Below are 20,966 nucleotides of genomic sequence, written 5' to 3' on the forward strand. Positions count from 1 at the left end.
AAAGTCACACACCACAAATGATCCTAGAGTCAAGTAATAATTTACAATATATTTTATTCCAATACCTTTTAAACTGAATACGATTAATTCATTTAGAGTTTGAACAATGTTACTTAAACTGCAAGGTACAAGTTGGATGTTGAAGTATACGATGGTGACGATACAGCCAAGTTTGTTTTTTGGGACAATACTCTTGATGAGATGGTTGGCCTAACTGCAAAGACTCTACTTGAACAAGAAAAGAAGGTTCATTATATATTTTAGTTTTCATAAGCATCAAATTTGTTTTGTTATTAACAATGTCTGATCAATGCAAATACTCTCTTTATATGCAGAATGGTTACGGTGACCAGCAGGAATAATCCTCGCCATTTTGATGCTATCATGGAACGGAAATTTGCAGTTAGAGTTAAGTGGCAAATTGGATGGGGTGGGATGGGATCTGTTGTCATGTGTAAGGATAGTCCAGATTTGATTGCCAAAATTGAGGAACAACTTCCTATTGCAGAGGTAAAAAATTTCAAATTATATGATGGATAAGAGATCTTATTACATCAAAATTTTTGTTTCTTGAGATTTAATTTTCGTAAATTTCAACTTTGATAGAGTACATTCAAAGACATTGAAACCATCAATATAATTGAGGAAGAACTTTGTGCAATATCTCAATCACCTACGATTCAGGTTTGTAATTTAGTATACTTATTTGTCATTTTAATAAATTATAGTTCCACTTTTTTCATTAATCAAGAACCGTTAATTAATATTTCATCATATGCATGTAACAGGCTTTTACAAAAGACGATATTGAAAAATTTGCTCACCTAGATGATGGAATTCTATCAACAGTATGCATCCTCATAACCTTGATATTCCACCATTAATAATTTTTTACTTATGTTTTAGTCACACATAACTTATGTGTTATATTGGTAGATGCAACAGCCAAATGTTATCAGCTTCATCAGAGAATGATATCTCTCCTTCTTCTCAAAAGACTCCAGCCAAAAGGACTGCTGCAAAGGAACAACCAGTTGAATCTCTCAATCTTGATTGTCAGGCTTCATCAACAAGATCTGGCAAACTGATTAAAAAAGAGAAAATTTAATCAAATACTATTTCGCCACACTACTTTTTGAAGTTGTAATGTATGACAATTTGTGTGTATGTTTAAATTCACAGGCATATTAGCATGTACAAATTGCTTGATACTTTTTTTGTTGCCTATCACCTTCTTGACACCAATTTTGTGGGAAATCAAGTATTAATTTGTCTTCACAAGCCCAAAATTTAGTGAATGGTGTAGCAAGTATTGCTAACAAGATTATATTCCTGTGAAACATTATATATAATGAGATTTATTATGGTCTTTTGTTAACAGATTTTTCTTATTTAGGCTTATGTGTGTATTATAAGAAATCTAAGTTTACATTTATTATCAATGTCTGCATTCAACTTTAGGCAACTCAATATTATCATAACCCCTAAGTTTGTATTTAGGCCTATGTGTGTATTTTTGTTTGGATACTTTTTTCCATTATTGCGCATGTTAACACAAGTTTACTTATACAATTTACTTATATCCCAACCACCTACATTATTACTTATCAATTACCAATTCAGGTGGAATGAGTTTAAATGCTTAATATCTGCCTCATTTATTACAACCACACTTTTCATACATTATAAATAGATTATACTTAACCATTATTTCAACAACAAGTTGCAAATTGATACAACTATGGAGTTAATACAACACCTGCAGTGTAAACACACCCTTAGGCTTTTTCAAGACTATACTTATCCCAAATCAGGTTTTTTCTTCTTAATCTTTTATATAATTTTTTTGTGTTTTCAATTTGTTATGATTTTATAGTTGAACTATCTTCATTTATATTGTTATCCAATTCAGTTCTATGGTGAAGTCCCACCAGATTTTGTCCAGCAACATTTCAATGAGCTGCATAAGAGTTGGCACATTTGGGATAAAAATGGTATCCATCACAAGTTAACTTTTGGAAAATACAATATCATTCCATACCTTACTGATGGTTGGTATGCATTACTAAATCATCTTGAATGCAAACAAGCAACCGAAATAACTTTTACTTATTATGGAGGTGGAAATTTTTTGTTATCAGTTGGAAGTATTACATTATGTGAAAATTTTCCTTCATTCCATAGTCATTCTACAAATCCAATTGATACTCAATCTTTTGATGTAACCTTATCTAGATGTGATGTTCATAACACTGCCATGGTAATTTTTTATCTATGTTACTTTTACTTTACATATGTAATGTTTATTTAATTTTAAATCTCATGAGTATTTGTTGGTATGTGTGTTTGTGCAGACATTGGAGGGCGATTTCTCAGACTATGTTAGATCAGTTGGTTACAAATCTTTACTATTAGTTAATGACCATTTAGATATCCTTCAAGCATCAATTATGAGTACATATTCTCCTATAGTAGCAACTATAATTGGTCATGGATGGAAAGAGTTTTGCAGATTTCAAAATTACAAGGAGGGTGACACAATTAGGTTCAAATTTGCCTGCAAAATATCACGCAACTTGGTTCATGTTCGTCTAATAACTAAAGATTAACTCATCTTTCAAAATTGGTGTGTTATTATAGACCATCTCTGTTTTTATTTTCATCTGCAGCACCATATTATATGTAAATCTTTCATTGCAATATTGAAAGAAGTGTATAAGCTCTTTAAACATTTCCTTATTTTGATTTTAGTTTAATTATTATGTATTTCAATTTTTAATGAATATTAGTATTTATATTATTATTGTGGTCAGATACTTCTGAAGTATATTTTTGCTTTTCATATTTGATTGTCTTGGTTACTTAAAAAATAAGTCATCCTTACTTTATCATCTACAGAAATATTGAAAAGATGGTTGATGAATAGTATTACTCGAAAATGTTTGATTTCATTGTAACTAAACCAATTAATTATTTGGTTACATCATCTGTTTACATTATAACAACAGCAAAAATTGTACTTTTTCTTACATTGTAATTGCTATTAGGTAGATTCTACTGTTTTTGCATCAAAACTTCTTCCATAAAACAAGGACTTGACTGCATAACTCCTTCCATAAAACAAGGACTTGACTGCATAATTACTTTGCTGCAGCCTACATAACTCTATGACAGCATTAGGGAAGTGTGACTGTACTATCAGTTCAGTTTTATATTATTATCTTTTCCTTGAGCAAGTAATAGTCTACCTTTAGGAACTATAACATTAAATTACTCTATTCATGCTTAGGGAAGGCAAACTTATCATTAGATTATTCAAATTACATGTTGTGGTTTTGCTTATCATACAAAATTAACAGCTGGCTCTCAAATTGAAATTTCAAATTCAAATTTCACACCATTTTCAAAACCACAGATTATAATTTCAAATTTCCCACCAGTCTTCTAAATTTAATCTTATTTGAATTTTACACAATATTTGAAACACAAGACAACATTATATACGAAATGGATATGAAGAAGTTTAAGTCCTTATATTATTAAGTTCTCAATCTTACATACATCTAAATGGCAATATTCACAAGAACTGAACTTCAGATTGTAACAAATTGATCACAATGATTCGTATTCACATCACAGTTAGTTTATAATATCATTCATGTATCTACTCCAATCTCCTAAATCAATCTTCCAGTCAAAAGGTTAGATCATTTAAATTTGTTATTTAAATAGAACAACTGTTATTACAGTATCTATCATTCTATATACTATGCAGTATTTTGATATGTAACCAGTTCATTGTGTCAATGTCATTTTAATACGAAGTCATAATATGTTTTTTGATGTTCATTGTATCTGTTTGTTTGGTGTCAACAAAAATTCCCTACAAATCCTTAATAATGTCTAATTACAAATTCCTGATGTAAAATTCTGTTTTCAATCCAGAGTGTTTTCGTTGCTAAGAAATAATGGAGAATCAAACAATTGCTAAAAAAATTGCATCAAAAATTGCAAGGCACAAGAGAAAATTAATCCTTCAACATAAAAAAAGATTTAGAAATATGAAAAGGAGCGGTTATCAAGGCATATATGTTGGATTTCCCACAAAAGTAGCTATGACTTCTAATTCTATGAGTAACATTCCACTTAATGATATTACTTCATCAGTGGTAAACAGACGGATTCAAAATTTGCAATCCATACCAATTGCATCATCCACACCACCAGATATGGTTTCTACTTCTATGACCAAGACTCCACTTTCTGATATTACTTCATCAGTGGTGAATAGACTGATTCCAAGTTTTCAACCTGCTGATCAATCTGTTAATGAAACACTAATACATAAAAAACCCATTCCATCCAAGAGTTTAATCAATGTTGAAGGATTAAAAGTTAACTTGAGAAGCAAGTTTGATGCAGTCAACAAAGTTCAGAAAATAACTAATGTTCAAAATTCATCTACAATTCCAAATTCTGACCAGAGTTCTGATGAGAATAAAAGAAAACAAACACCCTCTCAAACTGCTCATAATGAGTTTCAACAAGACTCCAATTTATCTTCAAGCAGTGAAGAAGATGCTTATGAAAGTTGCACAGATAGTGACACAGATCAAGATGATGCTGTTGAATGCATTACCTTATTTGCAGCTAATTCTCCACAAGGTTGATTATGTTTAATATTTTTTTTTAATCATATTGCATTTATAATCATTGGCTTATAATACATTGATCCTTTATAGGTTATTCGGACATTGGTGATCCTCTACATGAATGTCAATCATGCGGAGCTCAAATGTGGTATCAAGAGAGACGCGCAAAATCCAGACATGCCGTTGAACCAACTTTCCAAATTTGTTGTGGTAATGGAAAAGTTCAATTGCCATTCCTAAAAGATCCTCCTCAATGTCTGCAAAAACTATTGTTTGACAATATTTCCAAACAAAGTAAAAGCTTTCAGCAAAATATAAGGATGTACAATTCAATGTTTTCTTTCACCTCACCTGGAATGAAGTTTGATAAAAAAACCAACAAGAATGGTAAAGGGCCACCAGTTTTGAGATTACATGGACAACCCTGTCATCGAATGGGAAGCATGTTGCCAAAGGATGGCGAATTTCCAAAGTATGCACAACTTTATATCTATGACACCGACAATGAAATAGCCAATAGGATAAATAGTTGTGGGTAAGTATATACATATAGATTTGTCTTATGCGTTTATTTGAGTATGTGATATTACTTATCTTTAGTGTCTTATTCAATATTGCCAATTTTAGATAGTGAATAATCAATATATTTTATCATAATTTGTTCAACATATTGTACAGGGGTAACAAAGCTATTGATCCTGAAATTGTGACCAGCTTGGCTTTAATGCTTGATCAACACAATGTCCATGCTAAAGTTTTTCGAATGGCAAGAGATAAATTAAAGCAAGGAAATGTTCATGAATTGAAACTGAGACTAATTCATGATAGGAAAACTGATGGAAGGATATATAATCATCCCACTGTTTCTGAAGTAGCAGCTCTTATTGTTGGTGATGTTGATGCTGGAGATACAAGAGATCTAATAATAGAACAACGTAGTGGAAAACTTGAAAGAATCAATGAATTCCATTCAGCATACCTTGGATATCAATATCCTCTACTATTTCCATATGGAGAGGATGGATATAGACGTGGAACACTACATAAAGAAAGGCCCGATGTCATAATTACAAGGAGAAATCGACTCACAATCATGGATTGGCTATCTTTTCGAATCCAAATGAGAAAAGCAGAGGCTCAAACTCTAATTTCTTCCAGAAGACTTTTCCAACAATTTTTAGTTGATGGTTTCACAATGATGGAGGCTGAAAGGTTATCATTCATTAGAAACAATCAATCTACCTTAAGAGTAAGTAAATATCAAAAACTTCATGCTGCTGAAGGAACAGATAGCAAAACTGGTAAAAGAGTTGTATTGCCTTCAACTTTTGTTGGTAGCAAAAGATACATGGACCAGTTATATTTTGATGGTATGGCCATATCTGCAGCAGTTGGTTTCCCTGATTTGTTCATAACCTTTACATGCAATCCAAATTGGCCGGAAATTATTAGATTACTTGACAGCAAACATTTAAAACCTCATGATCGTCCAGATATCATAGCTAGAGTTTTTAAAATCAAATTTAATGAGTTGCTCAAAGATCTTACCAAGAATCATGTCCTCGGAAGAGTAATGGCATGTAAGTTTTATAATTACACCTTCTGATCAGATATTATTTTGACCACTTTATTTTACACATGCCATGTCATAAATATTTATTGTTATGCATGTTTGAACAGATTTGTACACTATTGAATTTCAAAAAAGAGGTTTGCCACATGCTCACATTTTACTATTCCTTCACCCATCAAGCAAGTTTCCAACTCCTGATGATATTAACACCATTATCTCAGCTGAAATTCCAGATCAGTCAACACAACAGGAATTGTATCAATTGGTCAAACATCATATGATTCATGGCCCTTGCGGTATAACACATACCTCTTCACCTTGCATGCAACAAACTGGCAAATGTTCAAAGTATTATCCCAAAAAATTTGTTGAAAAAACTATTGTTGATCAAGATGGTTATCCGATTTATAGAAGAAGATCACATGGTCATACTATAACAAAAAGTGGAGTAACAATGGACAATAGAAATGTTGTCCCTTACAATGCTTTTTTGTTGTTGAAATATCAAGCACACATCAATATGGAATGGTGTAACCAATGTACATCAATCAAATATCTCTTCAAATACATACACAAAGGATATGATAGGATAACAGCATCTGTTTCTCCCTCCATTAAGCGAAAAAGTTCTAAAAATGAAGAAATTGATGAAGTCAAAGAATACATTGATTGTAGATATGTATCTCCATGTGAAGCATGTTGGAGAATTTTTTCTTTTCCTATCCATGGTAGGAAACCTGCAGTTGAAAGATTATTCTATCACTTAGAAGGACAAAATTCTGTTTATTTTCAAGATTATGAAAATCTTGATGATGTTCTTCTTAAACCAAGCGTCACCGAATCAATGTTTACTGCATGGTTAGAGGCAAACAATACATTCCCAGAGGCAAGAACTCTTACATATGGTCAATTTGTCTCTAAGTTTGTTTATGTCAAGAAGTCTAGAAAGTGGAAGCTAAGAAAAAGAGGATACACAATTGGAAGATTAATTTGGGTTCCTCCAAGTACTGGTGAACTCTACTATTTTAGAATGATGTTGGCAGTTGTAAAGGGACCAACATGTTATGATGATATCAAGAAAATTGGAAATACTCAATACTTTACCTACAGAGATGCTTGCTTTGCCATGGGATTTCTTGAAGATGATAGACAGTACATCCAAGCTATAAAGGAAGCTAAAGATTGGGGTTCCGGCCATTTTTTGAGAAAGCTTTTTGTCATTATACTACTTGCAAAAACGATGAATCGTCCTAGACATGTATGGGATGAAACTAAAGTTTGGTTATCAGATGGTATTCTCCATCGACAACGGATCATTGCGAACAACAGAGGTACGTTATCAACATTATTTTTTTTTTAAATGGATTGTTATCTTTATAGTATATGGAAACTCATTTACTTTCTTCCGTACAAAACGCAGAACTGCAATTAACCGAAGCACAGCTTGAAAATTTGACTCTAATTGAGATTGAAAAATACTTAGAAGCCAACAGAAAAAGTTTGACAGATTTTCCATGTCTTCCATTTCCAAATGACTATGTCACAGCAGAATTGGGAAATAGACTCATTTATGATGAGCTCAATTATGATGTTCATCAACAAAGAGAGGAATTTCTACAATTGTATCAGTCACTTACAGGTACATTGTCTGCAATTCAATTTATGTTTAAATCATTTAATTTATCTAAATACAAATATAAGATGTATTTCATTATTAGAGATCATTTCCATCATTTTTTTACAAATTTTACAAAGCTTAAATAAATATCCCAAATTATATCAATATCATGATAGATGAACAAAGAGGCATATACCAAACAATTATGAAGGCAGTCAGAAAACAACAAGGAGGTGTATTTTTCTTACATGGTTATGGAGGAACAGGTAAAACATATATGTGGAGAACACTTGCTTCGTCCCTCAGATCAAAATCACAAATTGTTTTGACCGTTGCCAGCAGTGGAATAGCATCACTGTTATTACCTGGAGGAAGAACCGCACATTCAAAGTTTAAGATTCCGGTTCCAACTTTAGATAATGCTACATGCAATATAGAACACAATGATGATCGGGCAGGACTTCTGAAACAAACCAAACTCATCATATGGGATGAAGCTCCAATGGCGCATAGGTATACTTTTGAAGCACTTGAAAGAACACTGCGAGATGTTATGAGTTCCTTTTCAAACAGTAAAACAATTTTCGGTGGAAAGGTTATAGTTTTTGGAGGTGACTTTAGACAAATACTTCCAGTGGTACCAAGAGGTTATCGTTCAGATATTGTACATGCCACCATCAACTCCTCAAAGATATGGGACCACTGCAAAGTCTTGACTTTAACTCAAAATATGAGATTGAAAAAAAACGGAAACGATCAAGAAATAGCCAATTTTTCTAAGTGGCTATTAAAAATAGGAGAAGGCAGACTATCAGAGCCAAATGATGGGTATGCTGATGTAGATATTCCAAAGGAACTGCTAATTCTTGATTATGATGATCCCATTCCTGCTATAGTTCAAAGTACTTATCCAAACTTGGTCGATCAATACAAATGTCCAAATTATTTGCAAGCAAGAGCAATTCTAGCTTCCACAATTGAAGTTGTCGAACAGATCAACACATATGTTTTGAGCTTGATACCAGGTAATACCATTTATATTGCATACCATTATATTTCGGAACAATATTATTAACATTCATATTATAATCTGTTCCAAATACAGGTGATGCTCAAGATTTTTACAGCTGTGACTCAATCGATCGTGCTGATGTTAATGATTGTGAGATATTTGAGACGCTGACACCTGAATTTCTAAATTCTCTTAAAACATCTGGATTACCAAATCACAAAATCAGTCTGAAAATTGGAACACCGATAATGCTCATGAGAAATCTTGATCAATCGGAAGGCTTATGTAATGGTACTAGAATGATAGTAACAAGACTTGCAAATCATGTCATTGAGGCAAAAATTATAAGTGGAAGACATCTTGGAAACACAATGTATATTCCACGAATCAAAATGTCACCATCACAATCACCATGGCCATTTAAGCTAAACAGAATACAATTTCCAATTATAGTCTCATATGCAATGACCATAAATAAATCACAAGGTCAGTCATTGGATTATGTTGGACTATACTTGCCAAAGGATGTCTTCAGTCATGGTCAATTGTATGTGGCAATGTCAAGAGTTACCACCAAAAATGGTTTGAAGATATTGATATATGATAAAGAAAAAAAAGCAGATAACATTTTTCCAACTTCAACTACTAATGTTGTTTTCAAAGAGGTTTTTGAAAACCTTTAGCAGGTAACGTATACATAGATTATTCCAATTTCAACATATTTCATGTTAACATTTTGAGGTTAATCTCACAGTACTAGGTTATTTGTTCAGGTCAAGGTGCTTAAAATGAAACCAAAGCATAACTCAAGTACAATGGAAGTTCAGTTCAGATGTTTTGATAACTTACCTGACAATGAAGAATTCCAATTTCCTGAATATTAAAGCAATATATGTTGCTATATCAAGTAGCAATTGAGTCATAACTCCAACTTCATTTGACAATACTCAAAGTTGGGCAATGTTTTTGATTGTTGTTCTAACCGCTACATCAATTGACTATGTTTATGTTATATTTATTTGCTTAATATTTAAATTATTTATGCACTGTTTCTTATTTAATTAGTTTGGCTAAATGATTGTTTTCCAACTTATATTTTTATCTAATATTTGAAAATATATATTCAGTACATACTTAAACTGGATCCATCTTAACTAATTCAAAATTACATTCATTCTTAAACTTAGATAAAACTTACACCATCTTACTTTAATACATTAAAACAACACTATCTTACAAATATGTTACTTAATCACATTTCCTCTATATGGAATACATGTATGTTATGTGGATTATCTCCATACATAAGAAGATACACAATATCCCCGATCTTCAAAACTTTGCCTCTTATAAACTCATGCCAACCATTTCCTACATATATCTCATCGATATTAGTATCCCCAAAATAAATATCACAAGGATATCTATCGCCGTTCAAATGATCAATCAAGGTAATTTTGGCTTGAGTTCTATCATTAAATATGAATGAGTTTTCTTTAGGAATTTCCTGCAAATAAACAAGTTGAATTACAATACTTTTATTATTAAAAATTATTAACAAAATATTACTTTAAATAATAATGTTACCAAAACATTGTTGTTCTCTCCGACCGTGTAACCCCAATAATGACAATCATTGTAATCAGCAACATAAACTCCAGGATATTTCCCGGAAGATTCATCTCCATTTATTACTTCTCCATCGCCTATTTCTTCATTACTTTCAATGTTACCAACATTGTCACCTTCCATTTCATCAACTATATTCTCTTCACCAACCAACCACTTGGTCACTTCACATTTATATAGTTAAATGTGATTACAAATTTATAATGAAATTTGATCTACTGCTACACCTTATTGTACATTACTACTTTCTTCAACAAGCTAGCATCACCTCATGTAACAGGCTTTATGACAAAGTTATTAGTACAAGCCAAAGTATCCAATGTGTATCCACTTTATCAAACTACAACTAATCAATTATAACTTTATCTTAACTTTTATAACAAATTATTTTTCAAAAATACGGATAAAATGGACTGAATTTCCAATAGAAAAAAAATGATTTTTCAAATAAACGGAGAAGATCAACTTTATCATTCTCACCTAAAAATTTAAAATACACCAATTTTAATATTTTTTTCATTGTTTTACAATTTTTTTTTTATAATTTTTAAATAAAACCTAATATATTGATTATCTATATTTCACATTCATTATTATTACTTGGTACACACCCATGAGTACAACTAGACCATCTAAATAATTTCATGTATCACATCATAATTACAGTGCATTTAAATAAAATTTATTAAATTAACTTTTCCTCAACAACCCAACTCAATCACACTATAAATATATCCCCAAAGATAGAAATACAATGAATGATAATATCATATTGATAACAATTTTAAGTTAATCAAGTCATGTTTCATACTAACAAAAGAGAAGTCATATCTAATTTTGTAACCATTCATGCACCTAATCAGGTTTATTTCATTCTCAATATTACTTATATATTTGCGATTTCATAATATTTTGGTTTTTACATCTAACTATATTTAATTTTCTTATTAGAGTGCTGCTGAAATTGATCCATGGTTTGCAGCTGAATTTTTTCATGAATTGGAAGATACATGGTATATCAAACTATCAGATGAAGTTGTTCATACTATGACCTTCAATAAATCAATTTTACATCCTAAACTAACAAATGGTTGGACTGCATTAAGAGTTACATATAAATTCGTTGGCTATAGAAGAATATTCTTTAGCTATTTCGGAGATAATTGTTTCAAAATAAAAATTGATATCTCTCAAGTAGGTTCAAATGTTTATCCTCCATTCCATAGTTTAAGCACTGCTCCAAGAATATATTCATCATTTTGTGTTTTTCTTCACAAAAATCAGGCTATCAATAAACCATTGGTAAATTAATTTTTCAAAATATTTCTAACTATTGTTCTAATACAATATATTATTTCTAACTATTTATAATTTTTTTTCATTGATACAGGCGATTCCTAATGATTTTGCCAACTACATACTCAAAGCAAAGAAGAAATATATTTACTTGTGCGGTCCACTAAACATCAAAATTCCATGTAGATTACAAATAAGCCCCGACACCGAACCAAGCCTGATGATTGGACGTGGCTGGGAAAGCTATTGCGCTGCCAATAATATAATGAATGGAGATGTTCTTACATTTCATTGTCCTTATAATATGATTACTAATTGTATTATCGTTCGTAAATTGCAATAATCTCAATACATTCTACCTTATTAAATCTCTTGAGATTGAGGGAGTAAAGTACAAATAAAGGTAAACATATGTAGCCAAAACATTCACGTGAAGGACATGTAGCCTAAGATTCTCTAAATAGAGTAGTCATTATGAATTACCCATCTCATTTTTTGCAATCAATTTTCAAGTACACATGACTTTCAATCAATCTTACTTTTAGAGAATGCACCTTCTGATTTATGACCTACCTTTACCACATTTTCTTCACAACATGATAATCTAGCAGTTCCAATAATTTAAAATCTAATGTATTTAATTCAAAATATATCTTCAATCAATAAAATTAATCATTTTTTTTTAACACTCTGGTCATTTTTTTTTTTTTTGTAACAATATGGTCCTTTATCTTTTTTTTGTAACACTTTACTCTTTATTTTTTGTTATTTGTAACGCTTTAGTCCCTTTTTTTGTAACAGTGCGGTCCTTTATCTTTTTTTATCACTAACACTTTAGTCGTTTAATTTTTATAAATAAATAAAATAAGGACCTTCAGTATAATTTTACCTACATAATTTTTAAAATCATGCAGTACTTAAAAAAAGAATTTTTTTATTGCAAGTTAATAAAGATCATGCGGTCCTTTTTTTACCTCATCCACAAGTTTTCATCATCATGATTTCTACTTTTTAAAGTTGAAGAATCTACCTTTTGATCTTTTCATAAAGGCTTTGAAAGAAACCTACATGTCTCACGTGGGGTGTACTTCATTTTGCAAAGAAACAATATTTTAGTTCCAATTATTGTAGAACTATGCCTTCTATTTTGCATCTATATGTATAAATACATGTGTGTGGCTGTGTCTATTACATATATTTAACACTTATAATTATTAACAATATGAGTATTGCTGAAATGCTACAATCAAAACCAATTACAACTTGCAGAGTTGTAAGACTTTCTAATCTGGTAATATTTTTTACTTTTTTAATTAATTCTTTTTTTTTTTTACTTTGTTATGGTAGTCTTTTTTACTAATTAAAACATTTCATTTGTGTTTCACAGGGTTACGGAGAAATAGATCCAACTTTCATTGTCGAATATTATAATAAGTTAGACAATATGTGGTTCGTATTCAATTCAGACAATGGTTGGACCGTACTTAAGTACAATAAAAGCTATGATAATCCTATAATCTTTAATGGCTGGAAAGAATTAATAGAACTTCATGGATTGCCGAATAACATTGAACTTGAACTAGATTATTATGGTGGAAGCTGTTTTGGAATCAAATCTTTTAAGGAACCTATTGTTGAAACTGATATTTTGCCATTTCACAGTCGTAGTATAATACCACATGAAACTGTGTTTTTTGACATTCTATTGACTACTGAAAGTGTGAAGAACAAAAATTTGGTATTGTCAATTAAATTAAATTTCTTATTGTTTTTATATTTCGTATCAATTTACTTTTATATATTTATTTCATATTTAATAAGTTTAATTACAATATATATTAACTCTTTTCCTTATTGTTTTTAAGATTTTACCTATGGACTTTGCAAGTTTCTTGATGGATAAAAATTTCAAATTTATTACCATATGCGGCAATTATCCCCACAAAGAACATATGAGGGTTGTTCATTCTACCAATCCCGTCACAACAAAATTGGGAAATACCTGGAAAGACCTATGTCAAGAAATTCCTTTCAAAGCTGGTGATACAATTCGTTTTAAGTTTGCGATTAACGATCCACACGATCGATGCCACATGTGGAAGCTACCAGAAATTACCAATGCATGATCTTTGTTATTTGCTATGTTCTATTGGTTCTCTTTATCAATTAAAAGCACTACTTATTTGCCAAATTTTCGTTGAATTTGGCAATCAAATAATTTGTGTATTTTTTTTCTTCTTTACTTTCTTTTATTATGATGTTTTGTATTATCATTTTTAATTAATGGAATTATTATCTATGAAGTCTTTTACGTTAAATTTGTATTTTTCTATGATATATTACCTTCGTAAGTAACACATATTGTTTCTATGGTTTATATTTCCTTATTTGTTCAAAATTTTAATTAAATTTTTATCTTTTTCTTTTAATATTTCTCCTATATTATCAATCTTAAGAATTTAAACAGTATCAATATATTCCATTGAGCCTATAAATTACTCTAATATAAATTAGGAGAAATATAATAATTTTACGTTAAATTAAACTCAAAAACAGCCTATGAATTAAGCTTACGTTATATTTTGGCGCCAAATAATATGATAATTATATTCGATTAAATATCAAATTATTACTAAATAAATCAAAAAGTATTACATGTAGTACAAAGACAGATTCTTTAATAAAATACTCATTATTTTTTATCTATAAATACATTCATTTAACAAAGCTTTACTTACTTTTGTTCATTCATAATCAATGGCATCAAAATGGCCTCCAATAATTCATGGAAGTCCTCTGGCAATGTTTGAAGCAGTCCATCTTCCTAATGAGGTTTGAAAAAATATTTTTCTTTCTTTTTGTATATTGCATACTATAAAACTTAATATTAGTCACTTACTTGCAGACTTTCGGAGAATTAGATCCTTTTTTTATTAGAAAATATTCTAAGCAATTGGGTGCTCAATGGAAATTGTATGATGGAGATGGAATTCCTCACCAAGTAGAGTTCAATATGTCAATTACCAAACCACTAATAACATATGGTTGGCCAAGAATTAGAAATTATTATAAATGGAATGGAAATCAAAGCCTTACATTTCACTACTATGGTCAAGATACTTTTCTTATGATCGTTTGTGAGTTTGAACAAAATGAGTGCCCATCTTCTTTTCCTCAATATCATAGTTTGAGTACAAATCTTGATGATTATCGTTCTTTCCTACTTGTGATAAAAGAATCTCATCTGAATTCTTCTAAATTGGTTAGTTCATAAATTATATTCTTTTAAGTATTATATCATTTAATAGTCATGATTTGTCAGTACATATATACTAACAAATCAATTTTGTCAATCTTTAGGTTCTACCTCATGATTTTGGATACCACCTATCATTATCAGATTATAGAGAATTCATCCTATGCGGTCCTCATCATGAAAATGTCACGTGCAAATTCACAAAAAATGATGAAAATGGTGTTGAGTTTACCTTTACAAAAGGATGGAAAAAATGGTGTAAACTCAATAACATTGTTGAAGGAAATATATTAGATTTTAATTGTAATGCATTTATGTATACAAATATTATTATCGTCAATAATATGTAATTTATTATGGCATATATCTTTATTCAGTATTTCTAAAATGTTATGAATATATTTATGAAAAATATTTGGTTTTTTTAAATACTATTATTGTTGAGTTTATTAATTTTCTAAAATGTAATGCATTATATGTTTAATTAAAATTTAACTAATATATATCATTGGTATAAAATTATTTTATAAAAAATAGGATAAAATGGCGGTACATCATATGTAGTAATTAAAAAATATGTGTCTGACAATTATATATACTACATAAATTTTTAGAATGACCTTATATTTGACATCTTTATTATGTAATGAAAATATGATTCCCATATTCGTGGGAGTAATAAAAATTTTAGGAACTACATCTCCGTGTAGGGGTGCTCAAATCCAAATCAATCCAAACAAAAACCGAAAATTGATCCCAAACCGAACCAAATCACATACATATATTTTAATATTAATTTATCTTTTTATTAGTATATATATATATATATATATATATATATATATATATATATATATATATATATATATATATATATATATATATATATATATATATATATATATATATATATATATATATTGAATTAACCTCTCTTTTTTTATTTTAAATTTTTTTAATACTATATGATTGTTTAATTTATTCTTTTTTTTTTAAATTTTTATAATTTTCAAATATAATTGGTAATTGTCATTCCAAAATATTAATCTTGAATATATTATATGTTATATTTTGTTGTCAAACTTGATATTTATTTTGTCAAAAATGTCAAACTATTACTTTTTAGCGATTTTTGTAATATTTATATTTATTAAAAAAAATTACAATTTATAATTTGGATATCCAAAAACCGATCCAAATTACACCACCTAATATTGGATCGGATTTTTCTTATTTGTCATCCAAAACCGAACCAAACCGCAAATGAATTTATTTTTTTATCGGATGAGTTTTTACCTCAAAACCGATCCAAACCGAATCGCTAACAGCCATATCTCCGTGTCTTTTCAAGAAGGATTTACTTTAAATGCACCGACGGTGTAAAATTATTTTACACCGTCCATAAATACCAATAATGTTTTCCACCGCATAACTCCACTTCAGCCAAGTTTCTTGATACCAACTAATAATCCGTCCCAAAATATAAACAAAAGGAGATAAACAAAAGTAAATATATCTGGTATAAATTTAAAAGAAAATACATCAAGTGTTATTGACAAATTTTTGCTTATATTTTGAGACGGAGAGAGTATTATTCAACATTTAATATTTATATGACCAAATAAACATTCCAAGAATTGTGGTCCTAATTAATTGAAAACGACATATATATCCGTGTATTGAGTATTATACCACATGAACAGTCACAAAATCTTTCTAAAGAGTTCTTTATTGCTTATACCAAATCACAAACCGTTGTCTTTTCCCAACAAAAGGAATACTTTCCATATTCTTCTTTAACTTTATGAGATAAAAGCCAAAAAGCACTTTCCTTTTCAACATTTAACTATCATAACGCAAGAACCTTCTCCCCAGCCATTAGATCCGTCAAAACCTTATTGCCTATCAAACCAAAACCGTTCAGATTCAAATGGCATCTTCTTCAAAATGGTAATCAATTTGTACTTTCTCAAGTTTGAATCCTTTGTTCCTTTTATGTATTTGATCATGCATGCTTAATAACGTTTTTAAATCATCATGTTTTCCAGTTTATTATTTAAATTGATAACCTACTAAATTCATACAAATTAAGACTTCCATTGGTCATTGTTCTTGAGTTTTACGAAAATCGTAGCATATATGTCATATATAAGTTGAAATATTAAACATCTGATTCTTTTGTAAGATAAATTGTTCAATTTGAATATATCTGAATATTTTACTAATAGGTGTTTATTTGAATTGTTTTTCCATCACCAAATTTACTGCTTTATAGACTGACTTTTAATCTTTTTTTTTTTTTTTTTTGTAATTTTTGCTATTTTTTAGCACTACACCAAGAAATCCAAATGAAAGAATAAGCACTTTCGAAAGTGTTATTTATCCGACGGAGGTACGCCAGTCGTTAATTACTTATATTATCTATTGTAGATACTATTATTTTCGTATATTTTTATATGTTATACAACAAATTTACCCCCCACATTATTAGGAATGATTCTGTCACTGATGATTATCAGACATTAATTTTTATGTTATATGAATCAATTTGTTTGTCAAGTTTTAAAATATATAATGTTTTTCAATATTAGGGACCAATTGACATTCCAATTAGTTTCTTCAATGATTGGAAATACGAATTGAACAAACAAAAGGAAAAGGAAGGGACAATTAGCAGTAATTCTGAATCAGTTAAGATTTATCTTAGTTTGAATGAAGATATTTGCTTCATGTTCTATGGCCAAGTTGTGGCTAAGAAGTTTGGTTTTCAGCACCCTACCAGAGTGCTTTTCGATTATAAAATCCATCGTAATGAATTCGCAATGACATACATTGAGACGATGGAGATTCCTGATAGGCCGACAACATTTGAAACAATTATCAGTCCTTTTCAGGTAAACCATGCCATTATATTCACTTTGATTTCAGTAACACATTCACATTATGCAGATTGTCTAATCATGGATTTTAACTTTAATTTCAGTCAAAAATCTTAATTCCAACTGAGTTTCATGAACTTTGGAAAAGAGAGATTCATCGACTAAAGTATGGTAGGATTGTAGCAGGTCATCATTGGGCACATGTAACATTTGAAAAGGATGATACCAATTTCTATATGAATGGCAACAATGTTTCCGAAGTTTTTGGACTTGAAAAACCAATAAAGGTTCTTCTTGACTACAAAATTAAAAACAATGATTTTCATATGGCCTTTATAAGTGTGGTTGAGGATGCAGCACCTCAAGTCATGGTAATGCTTTTCATTGATCTTGCATTTCAAATTATCAATATTTCAGATAAAAAATAATGGTCTGGTACGAATATATATTTTTTCAGGAAGAAGCGGAGGAAGAGGATAATGGAGAAGATCATGTTCAAGAAGAAGGTGAACAGGTCACAGTTACATGGTATACAACAGTGACAAAGGCTTTGGCTAATCTTTCAAAGAAACAAGTGATGGTAATATTTCATACCATTGAAATTCTTTAATACTTCATTCGATTTACATTTCAAATGTGATGCCATTGAGACATTTTACCTGTTTGCACAATAAATAATAATATGTTTATATACCCTGAGATATATAGTTTGATTGCGAACTATTCTATTTGTTTTTTGGATTCATACGATTTAGGCTTATCGTGCCTTCATTATTGCTTATTTTTTAACCTATGAAAAATATGGAATTTAATCATATAGATTTAAGTTCAAAGTCAGTAAATGTGATAATTTTTGTATTATTATTGCAGCATTTTCCAAATCCAATTTCTAGAGGTGTCCTTGCCAATGTGAACAAGATTCAGCTAATATCGGATGACACACTTTTTGAAGCTGAGTGCCAAATTTATACTTCAGAAAGATCGCTGAAAACTGGCAAATATGAGAAGCACATTGGTAAAGGATGGTATGATTACGTTCGCCTTCACAGACCAAGGGCTGGAGATACTTTGAGGTTTGTCTTTTTTCCAGAAACAGATGAGCTTAATGTGAGGATTATACGTCGGAATATGCATCAGAACTAGGACCGATAATCTTTGTTGCTCTGTGACTTTATTCCAAAAGCCTATTTATTATCATATGATATCTTTTGTGTTGATCATGTTGAATCTGAACTTCTAATTATTTACCTAATGTATATGTGTACTAAGACTTAGTCAGAACAAATGTCATCTACTATAATATGTGTAAGCTGAATGTTGAACTTCATATCCTTTGCTTTGTAATATTACAACTATTATATTTTGCCGGAGTTTTATTTAAAGTTATTTTAGTCTGAATTACAGTAGATCATATGTAATGGATTATCAAGCTGAAATCTTGACAATATTCCCATCTATAATTTATGATAATTTTGTTTTGCAATTGACAGAAAGATCATATTTCTCAAAAACCATATCAATATTCCCAAATTGTTAATTGGGGTATTGCGTAGATAATCCTACCCATTTAAATCATCCAGAAGTTAATTCCTGATATAGATACTGGTATTACTGATATAGATTAATATGATTATAGCTATATTAAGCATGTAAAATCTGATAATCATGTAGTTACAAAATTTTTCATAAGATAATGGAATATTTTTTGCAGATAAAAATTTAAAATTACCTGATCTACATCAACAAAACTTTGAATGATTCACATGAAATTTGTTTGGAAACATCTGGAATTTTGTTTGCCTTCAAATGGAAACTGTTTGCTAAATCACCTTAGTCAAACCTAGCCGTATTGTTATGTTGAAACGAAACAAATTGGATGTGGGTTTAGAAGGTTGGATATAGAGTTTGTCATGGGCCAACTTTGTCTTTGGCCCAAATTTATGGCTCAAATTGATGAAGCCTTTTATTGTATTATAATATATTATTTGTGTGACAATCAAATTGGATCAAAAAAATTCCCTCCAATTATTCAATCAACTCCTAAAAAATTGTTTTACCCCGTACATCTACCCATTTATGTTTGAATCATCTACCCAATTATGTTTGATTTTTGTTTCTTCAAACAAAATCTTATGTTTGTTTTTTATTATTTTTTTCCTTTATGCGATTTTATCTATTAAACACCATAATTTTGGTTGTAGATATTCAGAGAGTTACTTTTTTCCGTATCTAAATATGTACAAAAGCTAGGAATTTAAAATTAATTTCTATAACTTATATGAAGTTAAATTTCAATATATCAACCGCGCATATAAGGGTCCTCGCGATTCGATTTATATCGATTTTTAAGTAAAATCTCATCCGATCCAAAATGAAATTTATTTGCAATTTAGTTCGGTTTTCAATAACAAATAAAGAAATCCGATCCAATCCAACATTATGCAATTTAATTTGGATCGGTTTTTGGATATTCACATTATAAATTGTGATTTTTTTTAATAAATATAAATATTAAGCTTGCAAATGAATAGTAATTTTTAGGAGATATCCACATTATAAATTGGAATTTTTTTAACAAATAATAGTTTTAAATTTTTGAGAAAATAAATATTAAGCTTGATGTAATATATAATATAATGAAAATTTAAATTTTAAAATGACAATAAGCAATTATATTCGAAATGAATCCGAAATCCAATCAGATCCAGTGGTTTTCACAATAGAATATCCAAACATATCCAAAAAACTTTGATTTTTTGCAGTTTTCAGTTATTTTGGATCAATTTTCAGTTATTATTTAGATTTGTTTCGATTTTAGCACCCCTAACCACATATACTTTGATTGGCCAATAAATATAAATTAGTACGAATTAACCTCAAATGAGAAACTTCCATTTATTTACCATGATGAACATTCATTCTTAATGATTATTTGAGAAAATGGACAAACTTATAAACGCAAAATATATGCGCTTATATCCATAATTTCATTTCAATTAACAAAAATGATAGTTCGTTTCAACTATTTTTAACTACCTTCAATATTAATTA

General features: G+C 29.7%; 2 protein-coding genes and 1 long non-coding RNA gene across 3 annotated transcripts; all 3 read left to right on the forward strand.

The window, feature by feature from the left end:
- Position 1: 1 nt before the first annotated feature.
- Positions 2-359, forward strand: LOC123903929. The gene is made up of 3 exons (XR_006808221.1): positions 2-33; positions 126-246; positions 336-359. It is a non-coding gene; the product is annotated as an uncharacterized LOC123903929 (long non-coding RNA).
- Positions 360-372: 13 nt separating this feature from the next.
- LOC123903928 lies at positions 373-1,276 on the forward strand. The gene is made up of 4 exons (XM_045953617.1): positions 373-510; positions 607-684; positions 789-848; positions 960-1,276. The coding sequence occupies exons 1-4, from the start codon at positions 385-387 to the stop codon at positions 1,086-1,088; spliced, it is 393 nt and encodes a 130-aa protein (XP_045809573.1). The 5' UTR covers positions 373-384; the 3' UTR covers positions 1,089-1,276.
- Positions 1,277-4,061: 2,785 nt separating this feature from the next.
- On the forward strand, positions 4,062-9,538 carry LOC123904970. Its single transcript, XM_045954571.1, has 7 exons — positions 4,062-4,665; positions 4,743-5,187; positions 5,331-6,232; positions 6,333-7,556; positions 7,646-7,864; positions 8,020-8,868; positions 8,949-9,538. Exons 1-7 carry the CDS (start codon positions 4,062-4,064, stop codon positions 9,536-9,538), a joined length of 4,833 nt encoding a protein of 1,610 aa, XP_045810527.1.
- The last annotated feature ends 11,428 nt before the right edge of the window (positions 9,539-20,966 follow it).

This window comes from Trifolium pratense, linkage group LG2, assembly GCF_020283565.1.
Source record: "Trifolium pratense cultivar HEN17-A07 linkage group LG2, ARS_RC_1.1, whole genome shotgun sequence".
Classification (NCBI taxonomy): Eukaryota; Viridiplantae; Streptophyta; class Magnoliopsida; order Fabales; family Fabaceae; genus Trifolium; species Trifolium pratense.